At 34.9% G+C, this 22,470-nt stretch overlaps 2 protein-coding genes across 12 annotated transcripts; both read left to right on the top strand.

Annotated features, from left to right (window-relative positions):
* The first annotated feature begins 781 nt into the window (after positions 1-781).
* LOC110918833 lies at positions 782-1,516 on the top strand. Its single transcript, XM_022163114.1, has one exon. It carries the CDS (start codon positions 782-784, stop codon positions 1,514-1,516), a length of 735 nt encoding a protein of 244 aa, XP_022018806.1.
* A 5,918-nt stretch (positions 1,517-7,434) lies between these two features.
* LOC110917692 lies at positions 7,435-13,373 on the top strand. Of its 11 annotated transcripts, XR_004884646.1 has the most exons (14): positions 7,435-7,580; positions 7,654-7,810; positions 8,045-8,121; positions 8,240-8,284; positions 8,444-8,657; positions 8,755-8,967; positions 9,122-9,217; positions 9,306-9,388; positions 9,498-9,641; positions 10,432-10,598; positions 10,957-11,293; positions 12,165-12,219; positions 12,826-12,950; positions 13,037-13,355. XR_004884646.1 is itself a non-coding variant. In XM_035985982.1 (3 exons), the coding sequence occupies exons 1-3, from the start codon at positions 7,508-7,510 to the stop codon at positions 8,417-8,419; spliced, it is 330 nt and encodes a 109-aa protein (XP_035841875.1). In that variant the 5' UTR covers positions 7,435-7,507; the 3' UTR covers positions 8,420-8,748. The 11 variants fall into 11 exon arrangements, 1 of the variants encoding a protein (XP_035841875.1); XR_002580785.2 differs by having other exon boundaries at positions 8,240-8,657; positions 13,037-13,357; XR_004884645.1 differs by having other exon boundaries at positions 8,045-8,284; positions 13,037-13,357.
* The last annotated feature ends 9,097 nt before the right edge of the window (positions 13,374-22,470 follow it).

The following is a 22,470-nucleotide window of genomic DNA, read 5'->3' as shown; positions in this document are numbered from 1 at the left end:
TTCAAATGAGAAGAAATTTTTTGTAAGAAGAAAAACGAATAACTTTCAACCAATAAAAATGATTCATTTTACTTCATTTAATATTTGCATTATTATTAATGTAAGGGTATATTTGTAAATTTACATACATCGTTAATTTCTATCTTCATCTTTAATAGCTAACCACAATAAATTTGTAACTTATTTTCACAATATATATTTTTTGAAAAAAAAAATATAATTTAGAGTGTAGGACAAAGTACTAGGTGTGTTAGATAAATTACGAGTTGTGTAGGATAAATTTAAATATGTGTAGATTAATTTCGAAATGTGTAGGATAACTTTTTATGTGTGTAGGCAAAAAAAATTTAGTGTAGACTATAAAAGTTTTAATGAGTAATTAATTACTTAAAAATAGTAATAAATAAGATCAAAGAAAAACTATTTAATATTTTACAATTGTACCCTTTGTTTTTTTTATTGTCAATAAAAATTTGTCCTCAAATGAACCCCCCCCCCTAAGGTTGCGGGGTGTGGGGTGGGGCGGCGGAATGCCAAAAACATTGGCTAGTCCACACCGGCTAGCGTTGGCCATGGCGTTGCCCCACTGGCGTGGGGATTAAGCCTGGAGTGGGGTGGGGGGCTGGGGTGACATGGCTAGGTTTGATTGGCTACTATTTGATGACTGTTAGGCTAGCCGTTGGCCAACGACTATTTAAAAAAAAATCTTTTAATTATTTTCTATATAAACCAAACATTCCTTACTCAATTTTACCATCTAAAAATTCAAAAAATATATAAAATGGATTCTTCAAGTTCAAGCGATTCGTATGATAAATTTGTTTTGTCATCCTCATCGGACGACGGGGCGAAATTAATATTATTAGTAGTGATGATGGTGATGAAAGCTATTGTTGAAGTTGAAGTTGCAGATGAAGGGACTTCCCAACCCCAACCCAAACGGAGGAAGTATATTGTTCGTGAACGCGAAACCTCGAATGATTTGCTGGTAAGCGATTATTTCTCACGTGAACCAACGCATGATAAAAGAATGTTTAGGCATCGATTTCGTATGAGTAAGAATTTATTTTTAAGAGTATCAAAGGATTTGGAGGATACTTATGCTTTTTTCCGACAAAGATCTGATGCGCGTGGTAATTTAGGATTTACCACGTGGCAAAAGGTTACGACCGCCCTAAGACAATTGGCTTATAGCAATAGTTCCGACATAATGGACGACTATTTAAGAATGTCGGCACGAGTGGCTAGGGAAAGTCTTCACGATTTTTGTGTGTTTGTCATTGAACTATATATGAAAAGATATTTGAGAAAACCGACGTTTAGTGATGATATGCAACAAATTTTAGAACATTACACTGAATATCATGGTCTCCCTGGGATGATTGGTAGTTTAAACTGTATGAAATGGTGGTGGGAAATTTGTCCAACTGCATGCCAAGGCTCTCACACACGTGGATATCATGGAATGCTGGCTATGATGCTTAAAGTGGTTGCATCACAAGATCTTTGGATCTAGCATGCATTCTTTGGTATGCCCGATTCACACAACGATATAAACATTATACATCACTCGCCCCTATTCACTGATCTAATAAATGGTATTGGACCGAAAGGAACATTTTTTGTAAATGGGATTGAATACAAGTATGGGTATTATCTTGTTGATGGAATTTACCATGAGTATACTGTTTTTGTGAGATCATTTTCAAGAGATGGAACCGTAGATCCTAAAAGAATAAAGTTTAACAAAGTTCAGATGGCAGCACGCAAAGATATCGAACGAGCATTTGGTGTTTTGCAGAAAAGATGGTGCATTTTGAGCATGCCTTGTCGATTGTATGAAAAAAGATCAAATAAGAAAGGTGATGTACGCGTGTATCATTCTCCACAACATGATCTTAGAGGATGAAGGGCGTGCAATTGTTGACTATTATGGCGAGGAGCCCGAATCAAATAATGAAGACACTAGTGACGAAGAGAGAATGCAAAACCAATATCTAATCGAGTCAAGACAAATAAGTTCAAACCTTCGAGCTGATTTGGTAGAACATGTTTCCACACTTCCTAGATTCGACTCCAACAACGATGATGATGAAGATGAAAATGAAGATGAAGATGAAGATGATTGATTTTTTTTGGTGATGTGATGTATTTTTTTATTGTAGTTATTTAATATAACTAAAATGTGTTTTTAAAATTATTTAGTAAATTCTACGATTAATATATAAAAAAAGAAATTTAGGTGCCACATGGTACCCCAACGCCCCTTCCATACCCCATTTTTGAGTGTGGACTGGTGGAGCCCACATCTGCTACGTGTCGAGCAATGCCCCCAACCCAAACCCCCACACAGTCTAAAGCTCTTTATGCGTGAACTTAACTCAAAATATGTAAACCTATATTAAAATGAAGTTGACTTTCAATATACTTAGCAAGTGGATATATTAAAATTGCATAATGAAGCTACAAATAGCTGAGTTGCCTGAAAGCCCAAAGTAAAGAGTAGAAGCAATAACAATGGTGAGAGTTGTGTTTTGTGTTTTTATGGTGATGGCATTGGTCACTCCTCAAGCACGGGGTCAGTGCGCGACTTATATCTTCGAAGGTGGGCCATGTACCAACGGAGCGGATGCCAACTGTTGCAACTTCCTCACAGAAACCACCAACTGGGGTCCACATGTCGAAACCATTTGGTGCGTGTGTCAAGCGCTTCAATATGCCGGCGCCCCTGCCACCTACCTTAACGATTGTGGCGTGGTTGAGGGGACAGACACCTATTGTTGACCAACCCTACTTCGCTCTATTACTTTTGTGCCTCCGGTCCGGGTCTGAAAACACTGTTTCTAACCCCGAATGGGAATAATGCGCGTAATGTATTTTCAGGGCCGGCTCTATAGGTTTGGCAACCTAGGCACGGGCCTAGGGCCACCAAAAAATAAAGGCCTCCAAGTTTAAAAATAAAAATTATATATACTATATGTGTGTATTAGGCCAAAATAAATACGTTTATTTCAAAAATAAACTGATTTTTCATTTAAGGAGTCCAAAATAAATATTATTTAGCAAACAAAGGTCAAGTTTCAAAACCCATTTCGCCTTGATTTCCAACTATTACAACACAACAACCATCGACCCAATCATCAATATTTAGCGGCCTAAAGCCCCTAAATACAGCCACAATCACCGTTCCCATTTCCCATCGCAACCTGCTTGCAATTTCTAGGCTAGCGGCTATCACGAAACGAAAAAAGTAAGGGCAATCACCCATTGCGTCGGGATTGGAGGAGAGTTTATCGGCGAATTAGGGTCCCTACTTCATAGTTCGCTTAGGGTCTCCAAAAACCTAGGAACGGCCCTGTGTATTTTATTTAATCACAATAAGTTCAAGTTTCAGTGTTTGATATGTTGAATAATGAATTTGTTACATGAAGGTGTGTAATTAAATCCGGTTATAAGTCCTTCCGTAGTCTAGCATTATCCGGCGACACCCACCACCATAACGCCCCATAGCGCCCGGGCACACCGCCCCCGGGGCGCTATAGCTTGAGATTTTGGAAGAAGTTAAATACGGTTTATTTTATCATGTGGTTTGACCAAATTATTTTCTCAAACCTGGTGTACCCAAATCATCACCTACTATAAACTCATGTATAACACCTTTCAACTGAATCAAGTTACATCCAAAATACTTCTTCACCCTCCTTGAATCCCTCAACCTCCTTATCTTCGTTAATCAAACCAGCACGCGCAAGTAGATCTGCCATGCACCCGTAATGCTTGAGCTCTTTAGGAACTCCATAAACCGACCCCATCTCACCAGAAAGTCGTCATGCTTCGTTAGTAAGACGAGTATGGCAGCACCCCACCATGACACCAAGAAAGGTAACCCCTTCCGGCTTAACTCTGTGAATAGATTTTTATCAGTGCTAGCTTCGAATATCCCCAGAGCGGTTTCTATGCGCCCAGGTTTAGCATATAAGGGGCTGTTTGGCTAAGCTTATTTTAGTGACTTATTTACTTTTTGAAAAGTTAAAAGGTGTTTGGGTTAGCTTATTATGTGAGAGGAATAAGTAAATAAGTCATTCTATTATGACTTATTTGCTTTTCAAATAAGCAAATAAGTAAATAAGTTATTCCAATAAGCTTAGCCAAACAGCCCCTAAGTCCACTAATGCAGTACACAAAAACGAGTCTATTTGAATTAGGGGTGTTCAGGATCCGTTTCAAATTCGAAAAATTCGAAATTCGTTTAAATTCGATTCGATTATCAAGAATTGTTCGATTATAAGAATTCGAATTCGAATTCGATTCAATTCGAGTCAAGTAAATCGAATACGAATCGAATACGAATTTATAATTTCAAATTCGATTCGATTCGAAATTCGAATAAAAATTATATACATTTTTAGTTATTATTTTTATATATAATACATATATAACTTTTATTAAGCTATACTATAAATGATTTTCAAAATTTTTTCCAAATATTAAAATTACCCATTACCAAACCCACTACATGACCCATAAGTAAAACCTAAGTAACAAATCTGTCAATAGATTTCTAACCATAAAAATATTAACTTATAATGTGGAGTGATTGCTCCCGACTTCTCGTTTTGAATTTTAGACTTGTGGTACTTTATTTGAAACTTTTTAATGTAATATCGTGCTTTATGACTGCTTTAAAATTTATGTATCATTTTGGTAGTTTTTTACATGTTTTAAAGAATCTGAATTAAATCGAATTCAATTCGAATTCGAAATTTTAATCGAATACGAATTGGGTTTTTTATTCGAATACGAATTCGAATCGAATTCGATAGGTTTTAATCGAATTCGAATCGAATACGAATTCAAGGAAAAATAAAAATTATTCGAACAATTCGATTCGAATAATTCGAAAATTCGATATTCGATTCGATGAACACCCCTAATTTGAATTCTACTACGCTTGATAAGATCATGCACTTGTATCCCCTTTTCTAGTTCCCCCATTCATGCACAAGCCGAGAGAACAGAAACTAATGACACGTTGTCATCTGGAACACTTAGAACAAGCATCTGATCATATAGACTCAAACACTGGTTGTAGTGTTTCGTTTGTGCATAACCAGCTAACATCGTACCCCAAGTTGCCGCATCGCTGACACTTATAGGCATTTCATCAAACAATAAGTACGTAACCAGTTTAAGTAAACATATCTAAAGTTAAAAGTTAGATTTAATTATAATAAAGTAAATAAAAATAGATTTAAACTTATGAAAAAGATAAAATATTTGTTAAAATTGAATTTTTTTTAACTTTATTGAAGCACTATTCACAATTGATATTGTATAACTAGGTGAAAATCAGCTTAAAAGACAGAAGACTGGTCATCGAATGATAATACGAATTGGTTTGTTAAGGTATAAACAAGTAATCACTTCGGGTTTAGGTTATTTGTTAACGTTTGACAAAGATATTCAATTAGATACGTGGTACCACAATATATGCTAAAAAGGATGTAATAAAAAATCAAATAATAAATAAGGTTTAGATGTGTTCAACATACATTCATAAAGCTACTCATATTTAAAGGTGAATAAAAAACAATTCTCTTCATAGCTACTACATGTTGATACTCCTAACGTTGTTTCTCTTTACCATTTGGTACAAGCAATCTTATAAGTTGTATAACTTTTTACAATACAATGATTATAAACTTGTCATACATTTTTTTACATCGAAATAGAAGCTAAACAGACAATAAGCTGTGTCACTACCTATTTTTAAATAGCAAAACCAAGTCTTTTAAAAACTACATTCATATATCTCAGGTCCATGACATTACTATGCATGACCCTTTGGACTCGACTAAGCAGGTCCACAGTATCTAGAGCAAGGAAACCAAAAGTGTAATGCAAATGAGATAAACACGTGTTGGTTGTCAAGGCACGCTTTCTCGTGTTCATCAGTGACGGACCCAGAAATTATTTGCAAGGGGTGCGGATGAGTGGTTCAAGCATATTTTCAGGGGGTGCGGCCGGGTTTTTTACCTAAAAAATACACTAAATTTTTTTTCAAGGGGTGCGCCCGCCCACCCTAGGCATCACCTAGGTCCGCCCATGGTGTTCATTCACTTTGCCTAAAGCAGCTTTTAAAGCAGGCTGGCCCACCGTAAAAACACTACCCCCAATCCCACAAGGGGGAAACCCCTGTTAGATCCACACAAGCATGTTTTCCTCTTGTCCATCCAAAGACCAAAATGACGGCTGGTCTGAGGGTAGATCTTCCTTTGAATGAATAGATCTTTCTTCCAATGGGTTAGTTAAGAAACTCATTGGTGCCTCTTTGGTAGCAGAAATCCCAACGCGCCTGAATATGTCAAAGAGGACATCCCTAAACAAATCATATATGTACTTGAAACCCGGGAGTTCTCTACAATGCACCGTATGTTCTCCAAAGGAGTCCAAACACACCTTATGACAAACCGGGTATATCTCATCAACAGGAAATAATGAAATCATGAGGCAATGCTTAAAGATAGTACGGTACTCCACCGACGAGATATGTTGGCCTAGCCCATCTATAGGTATAGTAAAAAGGAAATCTTGGGTATGTGGTGCTCGTAAACACTCAAAAACGGCATTTTGTCTAACGAACATATCAAACTGTACTTCAATATCATGGACAATTTTACTTAAAAGAGCACTCATCAATGCATGTTGGGTTTTTTTTTTTTTTTTTTTTTTTTTTTGGGGGGGGGATTGGGTGTCCTTATTAGTAAACCGTTGAAGTCAAAGCTTGGAATCGTATCAAAAAGACAAAGCCAAAGCACAAACATAATCAGAAATTCAGAATCCATATCACATATACCACTGTCTCGTAATCAAACTATACTTAAGTGCTTTACAAAATATTATTTTATATGAATTACATTAATAATAATAACATTAATTAGTTAGATTTATATGTTAAATATAATTATTTTATATATTAAGTACACTAATAAAAATATTGATTTTTTAAGAATGGAAAACCCACATTCACATTATATTTTCATTTAATTTATAATGTTCACCATAGGATTAAAATCCATACCACTTAAAATGCAACACTTTTTTTTTTTTTAGAAAAACGACCCAAAATCCTCCAACTACGAATGCTCTTACTATAACTTCTTGATACTACAAGCTACAATCTATATATATATATATATATATATATATATATATAAATGAGATGGATTTGGGCAATGTGGCATTTGTTTTTGGCCATGTAGGATGATGTGGCAATGTGATTTAGGAGGGAAATCCCATTTCTCAAATTCCCAATACACAAACAAAAACACGGACGCGGGATCCGGCTGAGGATGGGTCGGACTTTGGGTTTTCTATTAAACATGCTTCTTCCCTTGCACAAACCCTAATTTTGATATCCATACTTCTAGCCATTTCACTCCGAATCTCAATGAAGACATCAGTCATTCATCATCACGAACCCTAATCGCATCAACAATCATCGAGCATGAGCATATTCTGGTGTAAGTTATTGATTCTTGGTATGAAACATCTCATCAACTTCATCATTCGTCCACCAGGTGATTTCAGTTTGTGTGTTAGATAAATGTCTCAAGATTTCAGTTTTGATTTTATTGTTTGAATGTGTTATAGGATCGAAGATTTAAGATCCGGCTTTTTTTTCCATTAATCGTCGGTTCCATTTGAATCCTAAACTGATGGTTTTGTGGGGATACCGCATAAGGCGGCGATAGAGGTGGAGTTGTTTGTCGGCGGTGGTTTAGCGTCATCTAGGGTTCCAATAGACAAGGTTTTAGTCAATTTAAGTTTTAAATTAGGGTTTCAAGAATGTGTGTTTGATCAATTTCAATCAAATAATTAGTTTGGCCTTTTTTTTAGTATTAGTCTTCCATAATTTTAACTTAGGACTGGTATTTTGGTTTGAATTATGCAATTTTGTTGCGAGATTAGTGTAGACAAGGTGTTTGTGGACATGTCTTTTAATTAATACATATTAAGGAGTGTTTCATGGTCTTTTTTACAGTTCGTTGCCGGTTACTTCACAACTGTTTTCCTGCTATTGTTTCCGATGACCCTTTAATTGCTCATGATCAATGGAAGGTATATTTCTAAACTTGAAACTTAATTGAGTTTTTTATTGACTGGTAATTGATGTTTTTGTAAATGTATGAATGCTTATTGGTATTTTTATGACTGTTTTTTCATGTCTACAATATAGCCACTAATGTCTTTTGTAAAGATTTTGTTCGCGAGAAACGACCCGGTAGGAACTTACTTTGCACTAAACCGGTTTGCTGATATTTTTGATACAATGATTTTGCCGGTATTATTTGCCGGTATTATTTATGTACACCAGCTGCTTCTTCTGAAGCACATTTGTGTATATTTCTTTGTTTAGAAACTGAGTGCGATTTACTTGCAGGAAGAGATGGTGGAATATGTAACATCCAACATGTGGTTTCCAATTTAGTAGTTTTTTTGGCAGTTTGAAGATATATGCTTTTGCCGGGCAGTTGGCCTTTGTGCTCTTCTACCAATTATTTTCATGGGAAGTCATATGGTTATTGAATTTCCGACTTCACAAACAAGTCTTTGGAATCATTCACTATTTCAAATGTCAATGACAAATTGAAAAGGTGATTGTTTACCATATGTTCGTTACTTTTATAATCAATCCTCTTCGTTACTTTTATGTTATGTGATATTTTCTTCAATTTTTTTCTTGCATTTCAGATAATGAACCTAGAATCAGTTAATCGTTTGTATCTATATTTGTATGAATACGTAACACCATCGAGACAACGAACACTACATCAACCACTATAGTTTCTACTGAAAGTCACGTACAACCAACCTCTTTTCAGGTGAGAAATTAGGCAGAGTGGGTATGAAAAAGTACACAAAGGCATCTTTTTGCTTGGATTCTATGATGAAGAAGGCAAGCTGGTAAATATTACTTGCATCATGAGGGTGGGTCAGGTGGGCTTGGTGATGGGTCAAATGCGTAGTTTTTAGTGCGGGTCAAAACGAGGCTGGGTGATGGGTAGTTTTTAGTGCGGGTAGCACCCTTCAATCTCTCCTTTTTCTCTGTTCTGTGCAGATTCGAAGAAAAATTGAATACACATTCGTACAATCGTTCAATCAATTATGAAGATGTTAAATGTTACAATGAACTAGAGATTTATGTTTATTGCAGGTGATTTGTTTAGTTTGTGACACAGAGCAACCTGTTTGCTCTATTGATTTGAATATTCGATTTATGCAGTGCTTTTTTCATTTCACAGCGACGGCAACAGAGCTTTTTCGATGTTCTTATGTAGCGCTTTTTCATTTGCTAGCGACATCAACAGAGCTACAGAGACAACCGGTATGTTTATTCAGTCATTCAGGTTTGGTTGGTGGTAGATCTGGTTGGGTTAATCGGGTCTCTAAAATTCTGATATTAAATTCGAGTGTTGACCCGTATGTTTTTTTAGTTAGCTTTTTGGATGTGGTTGTGTGACAGAATAAGATAATCAGTCATCACAAACCAGTTTCTCCTGCAGTATATGGTGTTTGGATATTCTTATGCAGTTCTTTTTCATTTGCCGGTGACGGCAACAGAGCTGCAAAAAAAACCGGTATGTTTATTCAGTTAGTCATTTGTTGTAGAACTTTAATAATTTAAATTTGGTTCTACTAATAAGCCCAAAAGTCATTAAAATTTAGTAGTCATTTTAGTCATCGGTGAAAACTTAGTGTACAATATAAAATTTATTTTTTCAACAAAGACTGTATGAACTGGGGGACAAAATGGTTCATTAATATTTAGTGGTTCTCAATTGTACTCTCCCCTGCCACCAAACACACACACATATATATTGATGTCTTTTTACTCGGTGGCGGAGCTTGAATGAAAACCCGACGGGGGGCGGACTCTTAAAATCAAAATCGATGGAGGCTGGGCTGTTAAAAGTCTAATATTTTATACTACAAAATATTTTTTCGGCAGTTTTCGGTTAAATTTAACACTACGAGCGAAAAACGACAGGGGCGGGGGCATCCCCCGACCCTAAATAAGCTTCGCTGATGTTTGTACTCAGCCTAACTTTTCTTACAAGCTGATAAACTTTGTATGCAATCACAAAATAAGATTTGTTAACAATAGTATGCAATCACAGCTTTCTATATAGTTGCTACATCAATATAACTTTCTGATATGTTAAACTGAGTGTTGTACATAGACCGAGGGAAATTCGATAAACGCAAATAGTGTAATGCCAATTGACTATTATAATTTGAGAGTTGTATTTTTAGGTGCAAAATGGAATGATTTTATCGTTTTTTTTGATTTACGCATGGTATACGTTATTCCTTATAATGTATGTGATACAAAGTGTCATGGTTTAAGTGTGTTCATCTACATAACAGGTTCATGTCATGCTGGTGGAATGAACTGTGCTGAAGCTTTGCTCCACTCTTTTAGAATTCTAGAACAAGATTGTGGACCAGGGGTTGGGGTTTCTAAGGGTTTTGGAGCATTTATCATCTGGCCCATTTTTAGATTTTCAAAGCATCACCTCTGCTAGAGAGTAAAAGTAAGGTTCCTACTATGCCATGGTTTCCACTATTGTTAGCACATTTTACCCATTGATTTACAATTGGGTCATTTTTGTGAATGGGCTCATTTGAGTTGTGTTTATCTCAATATGCTCTATAAAAGTAGTAGATAAAAGGAAAATAGGTCAAACACTTTGTGAAGTTAGGCAGAGATCTAGATTATAATTGTCATAATAATATTGTGATTAAAAAATGAACAAAGGGCTAACCCAACCTCTTTTGACCCATTATGCAATCCACCGTCTTGCCTATTATAGTTTTGGTTTTGATGCATTATTCTAATTAACATGTCAGGGAAGTTACTCTGACAATATTTCTCATTTATTTTGATTTCAGGTAAAAGGAGAGAGGAAGAGAAGCATAATGGTTACTTGCAGTTAGGTCCACCAGATAAAGATAATATTGATGTATCATTATAATTGAAAGACCGGTTATACGCGTAGGATGGTGCTGAAATGGTAAAAAATTGGCGGTTCTATAATTCAGAAAATTCTTACAGAGAAGAGACACGACTTTTGATAGTTTTGAAAGTTAAAGCAAACAACAGGACGCAAAAAAACACTTGGTTAATAGCAAAAAGATATTGCCTATAGCATTGAAGTATCCTACTGGCAAAATCCGATGGTTAAATCTTAGTTGCGGATCAAATCTAAAGATCATAAATTTGTGAGAGGTAATCCTATACATTTGATTAGCCAAATTCCTAATGTAATACGCAGTTAGAATTATATTTCATTTATTCATTGACTTGCGATTTATATAATTTATATTGTTCAACCAGTGTATATATTACAAGATAAACACCTGTGAAAGTATAAATATGTCTACAAAGTTAACTATAGGTCGTATTTGAATTTACAATCATCTCATGTAATAGTATTTTTATAATGCTTTGAAAGTTTGAATTTTGAATTGGGTGTCCATATTATATGATGTTAATAGGTGTAGACATGTACCTTTTCAGGCTGGGTTTAAACGGGTCAGGCCCTCGGGCACTTTGGCCAGGTCAAATTAACTTGGTTTTTTTTTAATCTTTTAGGTTTACAAGCTATTGATATACATATAATGTTATGGCAGAAACTATTATTTTAAAGTTACATAATTTGGTCTCTTTTTACAGAAAGGACTAAAGTAGAGATGAGCTCGGTACCAATCGGTATCGAACCGATACCGAAAATTTCTAAAAGTGGGTACAGGTACTACTGAATATACCCGATACGGTACGGTTCGATACCGGTATCGAAAATGTCAAAAGTCGGTACCAAATCGGTACTAAAAAATGTACCTAGCTCGGTAAATTCGGTACCAGTACCGGTTCCCAGTACTATTTACTCATCCCTAGACTAAAGTCCTGTGAACTGTGAAGCCATGCCTCTTTTTGTTTCTATATATTTATTTTATTACAACACAGCATGTGAAATTATAAATGTGTGTAGAAAGTAATTATAGATCGTACGTGAGTGCACAATAATGTCGCATCAAAGTATTATTATAATGCTTTAAATAACCTTACATATATGGATTGTTAATTCTTGTAACTGCAGCCAGGGCAGATGGAGCTGTTAGGTACTGGGATATTCAACATGGGGAGTTGTCAAGGTATTTTAGATTGTTTTATATGCATCCAATAATATGTGTATCAACTATATAGTTTGGTAACATGTACATCACGTCAATAGTAAGTACTTTGATGAGGTGTTAGTATGTTATAGGTTACAACTGTTGTTTCAATTTACTGGACTTCTATACAAATTTAGGACTTTTAAAAAATAAGGGTTATGGATTAAATGACAAGCCCAAACATTACATAGCATTAGTGGATTTGTGGTATTTATGGGGTCTAATTTTGTGGTTTGGGCTTAGTCGATTAAAAGTTTTAAATACAATATTTTCTTTATATAATTTTAACGTTATGTTATCTTTTTATAAATATAATTCATATTTTAGCAATTTGTATTTCTTAAATGTTGCATAGGTTCTACCTATATCTTTTATCTTTAAACATCATGGATTTGTTATTCCAATTACTCGTGTAATTCGTTATTTATCCGATGGTTATAAATGGACTCTTAACCTTAAAAATATTGGTCATAACCGATTCTTTGGTAAATTAGTATTTTTTAATTAATATTCTATTGTTGTTTTATTACGTTTTTTTTTTAATTTACATTCTAATATTAATAACATTTTATTCTTATTTTGTAGTGGCTCCCCGAACACATCGCAAATTCAGCTGGTTTACACAAGAATTCCCAAATAATTATTAACATTATTGACGGTAGTGAATGAGAATTCAAGATCTCTCGAAAAGAAGCTTTTGATTTTACAAGGTTTGCAATTGATTTATAGTGTAGGACAATCTGTTTTATTTATTATTTATTTCATATTTATATTTATAATTTATTGTTTCTTTTAGATATAATCTTTTAGGTTGGATTGATTTGATGAAAGATGGAGAGTTCCATTTGGTCAGAAGTCAAGAAAGCTTTTGGTTGCAATAGATCAAAACCTTTAATATCATTTTGAAATTGTTTTTAGCAAACTGCTGTTTCTATTAGATTGTTACCTTATAACTTTTAATACATGTTCACAACCCGTGATTAGTTAGTAATTATTTGATGGACGTAATTACCCTTATTATCTAATAAAGGGTTTCCATATATATAAGGAGAGATAACTAGAGAGATAAAGGTCACACAATCACAATTACATCAAGAACTCAAGAATTCGTTCACTCTCTCTCTCTCTCTCAAATGTGTTCATCAAAAACCTTTGAAAACATGGGTAGCTTTTATATTAATGTAATGTGTTACTTTTGTATATATATTATTTATACACTTTGTGATAATGTAGATTAAATTTTCCGACCCGCGAAGTTCGCGGGTGATAACCTAGTTTACTTATATATTAAAAGTTGAACGTAATGAACAGTAATAATATTGTATTTATATATAAGTTTAAATTTAATTATTCTATATATTAATAATACAATCTTATGAATAGTATTTTTAAGTTGGATAAGTCTGGTGTTAAGCGGCACTGGTATCGAAGATACTGGTACGCCCCGGTTCGGTATCATTAGTATATTTTATATTATAATAAATTTTAAAACCTATATATTAAAATTTGAACGTAATGAACATTGTATTTATATATAAGTTTAAATTTAATTATTCTATATATTAATAATACAATCTTATGAATAGTATTTTTAAGTTGGATAAGTCTGGTGTTAAGCGGCACTGGTATCGAAGATACTGGTACGCCCCGGTTCGGTATCATTAGTGTATTTTATATTATAATAAATTTTAAATTTGTATCACGGGTCGGGATAAACTTGGTGTCAACCGGTACTGGTATCGAAAATACCGGTACGCTCCGGTTTGGTATCTGTACATAAAGGTAAAAACCGTCACCAGCCTGGTACATAAAACGTCGAAAGTCAGTACCGAATTGATATTGAAAATCTTTTAGTTTGGAAAATTCGGTACTGCTACCCTGTAACATTTGCTCATCCCTGATCACGGGCACCGTACGAACAACAACGGTATCTTACAACTTTTTTGTTGATTATCTTCAACTTTTAATGATTTTTTTTAGTTTCAAGGGTAGAGTTGAGCTCGGTGCCAACCGATACTAAATTGGCACTGGTACCGAAAATAACGGTTATGGTACAGGTAAATGAAGGTAAAAATCGGTAGCGAACCGGTATCAGGAACGCCAAAAGTCAGTACTGAATTGGTACTTAAGATATTTGGGTTCGGGAAATTCGGTACTGGTACCCAATACCATTTGCTCATCTCTGACTAGAAGTTTCATACGAATAACATCATTACCATACAAAATTTTTGGTTGATTTTCTTTCGGTTATCTTTTGGTGTTTTTTTTACATTTTATTTTTATTCTTGTCAACGGTTGGGTTCGGGAAATTCGGTACTGGTACCCAATACCATTTGCTCATTTCTAACTACAAGTTTCATACGAACAATATTATTACCATACAGATTTTTTTGGTTGATTTTCTTTCGGTTATCTTTTGGTGTTTTTTTCTACATTTTATTTTTATTCTTATCAACGGTTCCGTGAGCAACGCGCTCATAGTGATTTCAAAACATAAGTAAACACAGACTAAATAATAAAAGAAGTTAGCCGCAACGTGGCGGGACGAAAAAACTAGTTACTTTGGCAATAGAAATATTGAATAGTTATATCTTATATGAAATCAAAGAAGTTGTCAATATCCAACTCACTCAAATTCATACAATAATATTTGTTAAAGCAAGGTTTTTTTTAAAGGGAAAATGACAGACTCACGTAAATTCGTATAAGGATATTGCTAAAACAAGGTATTATACTCTTATACAATTAGCAACATGGGTTATGTCCTATTTGTTTAAAAGTCACACCCTTTAATTCATTTACTTACACCCTTTTATTTTATATTGTATATGCATACAAAAAGTTTGGGTTATGTCCTATTTGTTTAAAAGTCACACCCTTTAATTATTTTACTCACACCCTTTCATTATATATTGTTAATTATATATTATACCCTTATACACCCCTTACAAGAGTCACAACTTCTAAATATATCACACACTTTGAGAATGTTGCAACCTTTACTTTTAACTATATCACACTCTTACAAAAGACACAACCCTTGATATACATACAAAAAGTCATGACCTTCAAACTACTTTTAAATATCTTTAAGAGTTAATTATTGTTTTTGTCCTTGTGGTTTATCAAAAATCACTATTTCAGTCCATTAGTTGAAAAATTGCGATTTCAGTCCATGTGGTTTCAATTTCGTAACCATTTCAGTCCACCTCTGTTAACCCCATCCATTTATTCTGTTAAGTACACGTGAATTGACCATAATGCCCTTATTATTAAAAAAAAAGATATCTAAATTAGTTAATTATTGTTTTTGTCCCAGTGGTTTGTCAATCACTATTTCAGTCCATTAGTTTAAAAATTGCGATTTCAGTCCCTGTGGTTTCACTTTCGTAACCATTTCAGTAGAGTCCCCTAACACCGTCTATTTTAGTGTTAAGTTTTAATGAAATACCTAAAATGGATTGTAGGGTTTGACCGACTTCAGTAGAAGTAAAAGTATGGCACTATTTTTACATACAAGATTCCAAAATTTTAATTTTGAATTTTAGAATGAGAAAATGTCCAGGTAACCATTATTCTTCAAAGTTATTATGTTAATGATACTGCTAGGAAGATATTAATTGGGGTGGGGTAGTGGGTCGCCGGACATTGGAAGGTGGGGTTGTGATGCCGGAGAAGATGACCAGAAACCTTTGCGAGAAATGAGAGCAGAGATGGAGTGGGGTTGGGTAGCGTGGGGTTGTGTTTTAACAAGTGGGTCCTAGAATACAATCTTTTAAATTTCCATTGTTTTTTTTATTTAATTAACACAAGGGTAATTTAGGTTTGACAAAACACATGGACGAAAACAGTAATTAACTCATTTAGATATCTTTTTTGTTTTTTATTAATAAGGGCATTATGGTCAATTCACGTGTACTTAACAGAATAAATGGATGGGGTTAACGGAGGTGGACTGAAATGGTTACGAAAGTAACACCACATGGACTGAAATCTCAATTTTTAAACTAATGGACTGAAATATTGATTTTTGACAAACCACAGGGACAGAAATAATAATTAACTCTATATTTAAAAATAGTTTAAGGGTTATAACGTTTTAAAGGTGTGCGATATATTTAAAAGTTGTGACCTTTTATAAGGGGTGTTACAAAAATTCATAACCCTTTAAACTACTTTTAAATATGTCACACCTCTTATGAAAAGTCACAACATTTAAATATATCGCACCCCTTTAAAACGTTACAACCCTTAAACTATTTTTAAATATATTACACCCTTTACAAAAATTCACAACCCCTTGCTTATGCCCGTAATTGATTAAAACAGTTACGATACTTTGTTGCATATCTATAAGTGTTGCCTTCAAAAAATGAAAGGGTTTGATTTTATTTAATCCATACATTGTTGGTTGTGTCCTTTCATCTGTTCATCAAGCGGTGTGATTATATTATTTAATCCGTAAGTCATCTCTTTAAAATTATCATTTCTTATCCGTGTTTATCCGGAAAATGTATGTTAAGAATTTATGCTTTACAATATATTAAAATAATATAAATAGATATATATTATTACGACAAAAAAATGGATATATAATGAATAATGCATCTAACAAATGCTTTCAATTTATCTATTTAACATTTACTTTTTTATTTATTTTCCAAACACATATACTAATACGCATAAGTATATTTATGAACGCATCAGACTAATGTGATTTCTTCTCTGCGATTCAAGTTAGAATAATCATTTTATCATATCAATTTTCATTCCAAAAATAGACACCGAGTTTACTATTATGCATATACATATAAGAATTGTATGTGTGTGTGTGTTGAAAAGGGAATAGAATATACCTACAGTGAAGTGATAAATTAAATATGTAATTGAACAATTGGAAACATGTTGCGAATATTACTATGTTTTAATATGCTATAAGACATATCGGTGTGATTTCCTTTTGTTTTATGAACCAAAGTGTGGCGTCACAGCTTCAATGTTTATTGTGTTTTAATTTTGATAATCACAATAAGTCAACAAGTTAAAGCGGTGCATAACGTTTCCTTTCGTTTTTTGAACCGACGTAGTCTTTTATTTTAAATGCTTCTCATGCAAATTAATTAAAACTGATATGCCGGTTTGTGTAGTTTGTCGCATGAATGGCCTTACCATTTCAATTATCAACTTCTTTTTAATAGGAAACATGTTGGTTCAAATGTAGGAATAAGTGTGTTGAATTCACGAACAATCATGAAACTTTGTGAAAAAGGTTTTTGAACACTCTAGAATGCCCCGCCCCTCCCCCCCCCCCCCCATTCATTTAGATCATTCAATTTAGACACAAAAATATCTTTCAAATACTCTCCAAACTCTTTCTTTTATGCCAGAAATTACTAAACAACTTTGTTATTGACATCCCTTTATTATCTTCAAATCCCATTCTCTTCTATAAACTCCATTCATAAATTGCAACCAATCCATCACTTTCAATATTCCTATTAATTTGTATGTGGACAAAGGCAATTAAAAAAGAAAGTATTAAAATCCCGCCGTAACGCGCGGGTTAGCGTAAACACGTTTAAAGAGAAAATGCAAGTATGAATTATTCCTATCGAAACATATCCATCACACTTGTCTATTAAAAAAAGTTTTTGATTATATGGGATTGATTTTACGCTTTCTTCTTTTTTATATACTATTTCTCTCTCTTTTTTAAAAGATAGGTTCACTATAAATGAATGTGATAAACTTGCGTTTAAACTTCACCGCTCAAAGGTTCAAATGAATAATAGGATAAGCCAACACAAATTAATCTTACAAGAAAATATATGAAGATAAGAATTTATGTTTATGTGATGATTTACACCGATTACGAAATTAGAGATATCTTATAACTTATACTTTAATGTGTTACAAGTTTACAATTAGATTATGTGTTGTGTGCTTGGAAGGAAGGTTCTAATGGAGCTTTAAGATGGAAAAGTGCTGCAACATGATGCAACTTAGGTGACATGTCTTTTTATAAAATGTGCGCTTGAGGTTGAGGTAACTAGATATGATTTGTTGTATATTAAAAAAAAAATTAATTGGTCCCCCACGCCCCTAGTTAACCCCACACCCAAAGGGTTAAAGCCCCATTAAAGCCCTTGTGTTATGGTGTTGGGTCTCTAAAAGCAAATGATGTGGCAAGGTGCGTCAACACATCTAAACCCACAACACATGGCCTTACATAGAACATTTTATATGTGGAGAAGATAAATCTCACATGGTTGCTTATTTGTCAAGTTACTTTGCTTTACATTTTGTCTATAAATTGCCTATATAATCTGTATTGAATTGTCAAAGTGTACGGATAGCTTCCCGGTGTGCCAATAGAATCCCCCTTATTCTTATTGGTGTTACAAGTTTACAATTACATGCTGTGCGGATAGATATCCCGGTGATTGATTCACTTTGTCATTGTTTACGAATTACGCTCAATCGGTCAGAAGTGGGACCTACCTGAGGTTCTAAGACCTCATATCCAGCCGTGGTGGCAGATACTTCTCCAACAAATATCAAACTTCACAACTCAACAAATATAACACCTAATCGGTTCTTTCATCGTTATTTGATAACAACCAATCGTTTCTTTCATCGTTATGTTGGATCAGTTCTGTTTAAATGTAATGGAAAACATGAATAATACCTGTTACAGCAGACAGGCCAGCAGAGAATCCAGTCAGAGATGCAGCCATTGAGTTCGACATGATTGTTAGGATGATCTGGTTCCTCCTTAGGGTGTAAGATTATGATGGTGATGAACCGAAACTAGGGAGAGAATCGGTTTAGGGAGAGAGTCACGAATTTGATGTTAATGAGGGTTTATGATTGTGTAATGTGTGTAACCCTTTAACTCTCTAATAAGCCCCTTATTTATACACACAAGAGGAAACCCAATTAGTTAATAAGGGTAATATGGTCCATCAACAATTACCAACTAATTATTAATAGGTTAATAAATATATTTTGATCTAATATAATATAAATGATTATATAGGCTACAAGATTAAATATTACATTTATATATTTAATCTCACATTCTCCCACTTAGCCAAGTAATCATTTATCATGAGTATTAGGTAAGCCTGACCAGGAGTTAACACTCATTTTAGCTTTAAACCAAGAACTATAGCAGAGAAATACAGCCGTTGAATCATCATTCGACTCAGGACCCCCATTAGTCATACTATAGCCTCAATTTAAAACCTAATAGTTACGATCAAAATATGTATAAGCCCTTTAGTGTCTGATTTGTATTTATATTTGTCTATATGTCATTACACCGGCAGAACATATGTTAGAGACATACAAAATCAAACTGAGGAAATTTTATTAATTAAAACATAAGCTAGTACAATATGCCATTAAACAAGGTCTTTAGTAAGTCCCATATTCGATACATGTTCTTCGAAAACTTTAGGTGGGAGACCTTTAGTCATCGGATCCGCTAGCATATCTTTAGTACTAATATACTCAATACAAAGATTATTTTCCTCAACTCGTTCACGAACGAACAAATATTTTGTATCGAGATATAAACCAGCTCCAGTCGAACTGTTACTGTTCGAGAAACTAACGGCAGCTGAGTTATCACAGTAAAGCTTCAATAGTCTAGAAATGGAATTAACGATTTTGAGTCCAGTGATCAGATTTCTAAGCAACATTCCATGACAGGTTGCGTTGTAAACAACAATGTATTCTGCCATCATTGTGGAAGTTGTAGTTAACTGTTGTTTATGACTCTTCCATGAGATAGGTCCGCCTGCTAACATAAAGATGTAGCCCGAAGTGGATTTCTTGTCATCTTTGCATTTGGCAAAGTCAGAATCAGAATAACCTACCACTTCTAAGTGATCACTTCTTCTATAAGTCAGTTTATAGTCTTTCGTCCCTTGCAGATATCTGAGGACCTTCTTAGCTGCTTTCCAGTGATCTAGGCCAGGATTAGTCTGATAACGGCCTAGCATTCCAGCAATATAAGCGATATCTGGGCGAGTACAGACTTGAGCATACATCAGGCTCCCGACTACTGACGCGTAAGGTATCTGGCTCATTTGCTCCTTTTCAACCTCTGTTGTCGGACACTGGAATGAACCGAAAACATCTCCCTTAACTACTGGAGCGACGGAGGGTTTGCACTGTTGCATGTTGTAGCGTGTAAGGACACGATCTATGTAAGTCTTTTGAGACAATCCTAAGATCCCTTTGTGTCTATCTCGGTGAATTTCGATGCCAATGACGTAAGAAGCATCTCCGAGATCCTTCATGTCGAAGTTATGCGAGAGTAACCGCTTCGACTCATGCAACATGTCTAAACTATTACTTGCCAATAGAATATCATCTACGTAAAGGACAAGTATAGTAAAATTACTCCCACTCATCTTGAGGTAGGTGCATTGATCCACTTGATTCTTCATAAAACCTTGCCTCTTCATGACTTCATCAAACTTGAGGTACCATTGACATGATGCTTGTTTTAACCCATAAATGGATTTCTTCAACTTACAGACTAGATGCTCCTGACCTTCAGGTTTAAAGCCTTCAGGTTGTTTCATGTAAACATCTTCGTCTAAGTCTCCGTTAAGGAAAGCAGTTTTGACGTCCATCTGATGTAGCTCTAAATCAAAATGAGCTACTAGGGCCATAACGATCCTTAATGAATCTTTACGAGAGACAGGTGAAAGCATCTCTTGATAATCAATTCCCTCTTTCTGAGTGTAGCCCTTTGCAACCAATCTCGCTTTATAGCGTTCAACGTTCCCATTCGGATCTAGTTTTGTTTTGAACACCCATTTACAACCTACTGGTTTGACACCGTTGGGTAATTCTACCAAATCCCAAACGTCATTTTTCTTCATGGATTCAAGCTCATCAATCATTGCTTTGTTCCATTCAGAAGACTGATCACTGCTAATGGCTTCATTATAAGAGATAGGATCATTGAGCTTTCCAGCATCCATTTCAGTCAGGTAGGTAATATAATCATCCCAATTAGTAGGCCGTTTTTGCCTAGATGACCTCCTGAGCTGATTTTCGGGTTGAGCGTCGTCTTGGTTTTGAGCGTTTGATGTGCCTTCGTTATGAGGTATGATGGGTTCTGGTTGTGGAGATGGAGTTTGTGCAGTGGCTTCAGGTGCAGTTGCATGGGGTACAAGAGGAGTAAACGGAGTAATGGTAAGCGACGAGTCTCTCCCCCCCCCCCCGCGTCTTGTACTTCTTGCAATTCTTCGTAAGGGTTAGTACTGCTCCCACTGACCTTGAAATCCTCCAGGAATGCAGCACGCTTGGTTTCAACAATACGGGTGACATGGGAAGGACAATAGAAACGATAACCCTTTGAATGATCAGGATACCCGATAAAGAAGCAGGTAACTGTTTTAGGGTCAAGTTTCCTTAGGAAAGGATTATATAATTTTGCTTCAGCAATGCAGCCCCATACTTTCATATATTTAATACTCGGTTTCCTTCCTGTCCAAAGTTCATAAGGAGTTTTAGGGACAGACTTAGAAGGAACTCTATTGAGTATATGAACAGCTGCTTTTAACGCTTCAGTCCAGAGGAATAATGGTAAATTAGTGTTGGCTAACATACTGCGCACCATGTTCATAAGGGTACGATTTCTTCGTTCAGCGACACCATTCTGCTGAGGTGTACCAGGCATGGTGTATTGGTTCACAATCCCCTGGCCCTTACAAAACTCATAAAATCGACCAGGAGCTTGACCCACATCAGTATGTCTTCCATAATATTCACCGCCTCTGTCTGATCTCACAACTTTAATTTGACGATCTAATTGCTTTTCAACTTCAGCTTTATAATCTTTAAAAGTTGTAAGAGATTCAGACTTTTCCTTTATAAGATACAAGTACATGTAACGAGAATAATCATCAATGAAAGTGATAAATGAAGTATGTCCTGTGATGCCAGCGATTTGATAGGGACCACTAATGTCAGTGTGAATGAGTTCTAATAAATTAGAGCTCCTAGTGGCACCTTTCTTATTCGCTGATGTCATTTTGCCTTTAAGACATTTGACACATGTTCCAAAATCAGTGAAATCGAGAGGAGGTAAGACTTCATCCTTTACGAGACGATTTAATCGTTCTCTTGAGATGTGGCCTAAACGTTGATGCCACAACATAGATGAAGTCTCTAAGTCTCGAATTTGTTTCTTTTCCATCTTTGTGA

Source organism: Helianthus annuus, chromosome 16, assembly GCF_002127325.2.
Source record: "Helianthus annuus cultivar XRQ/B chromosome 16, HanXRQr2.0-SUNRISE, whole genome shotgun sequence".
NCBI classification, from domain to species: Eukaryota; Viridiplantae; Streptophyta; class Magnoliopsida; order Asterales; family Asteraceae; genus Helianthus; species Helianthus annuus.
This window is presented reverse-complemented; position numbering and strand designations above follow the sequence as displayed.

What these genes read in the sequence shown, in the direction of transcription:
- LOC110918833 (XM_022163114.1), top strand. Translation starts at nt 782, where the DNA reads ATGGATTCTTCAAGTTCAAGCGATTCGTATGATAAATTTGTTTTGTCA.
- LOC110917692 (XM_035985982.1), top strand. Translation starts at nt 7,508, where the DNA reads ATGAGCATATTCTGGTGTAAGTTATTGATTCTTGGTATGAAACATCTC. An exon ending in CTTCATCATTCGTCCACCAG is followed by an intron (nt 7,581 to 8,044) that starts GTGATTTCAGTT and finishes TCTTTTTTACAG; the next exon opens with TTCGTTGCCGGTTACTTCAC. An exon ending in TTGCTCATGATCAATGGAAG is followed by an intron (nt 8,122 to 8,239) that starts GTATATTTCTAA and finishes TCTACAATATAG; the next exon opens with CCACTAATGTCTTTTGTAAA.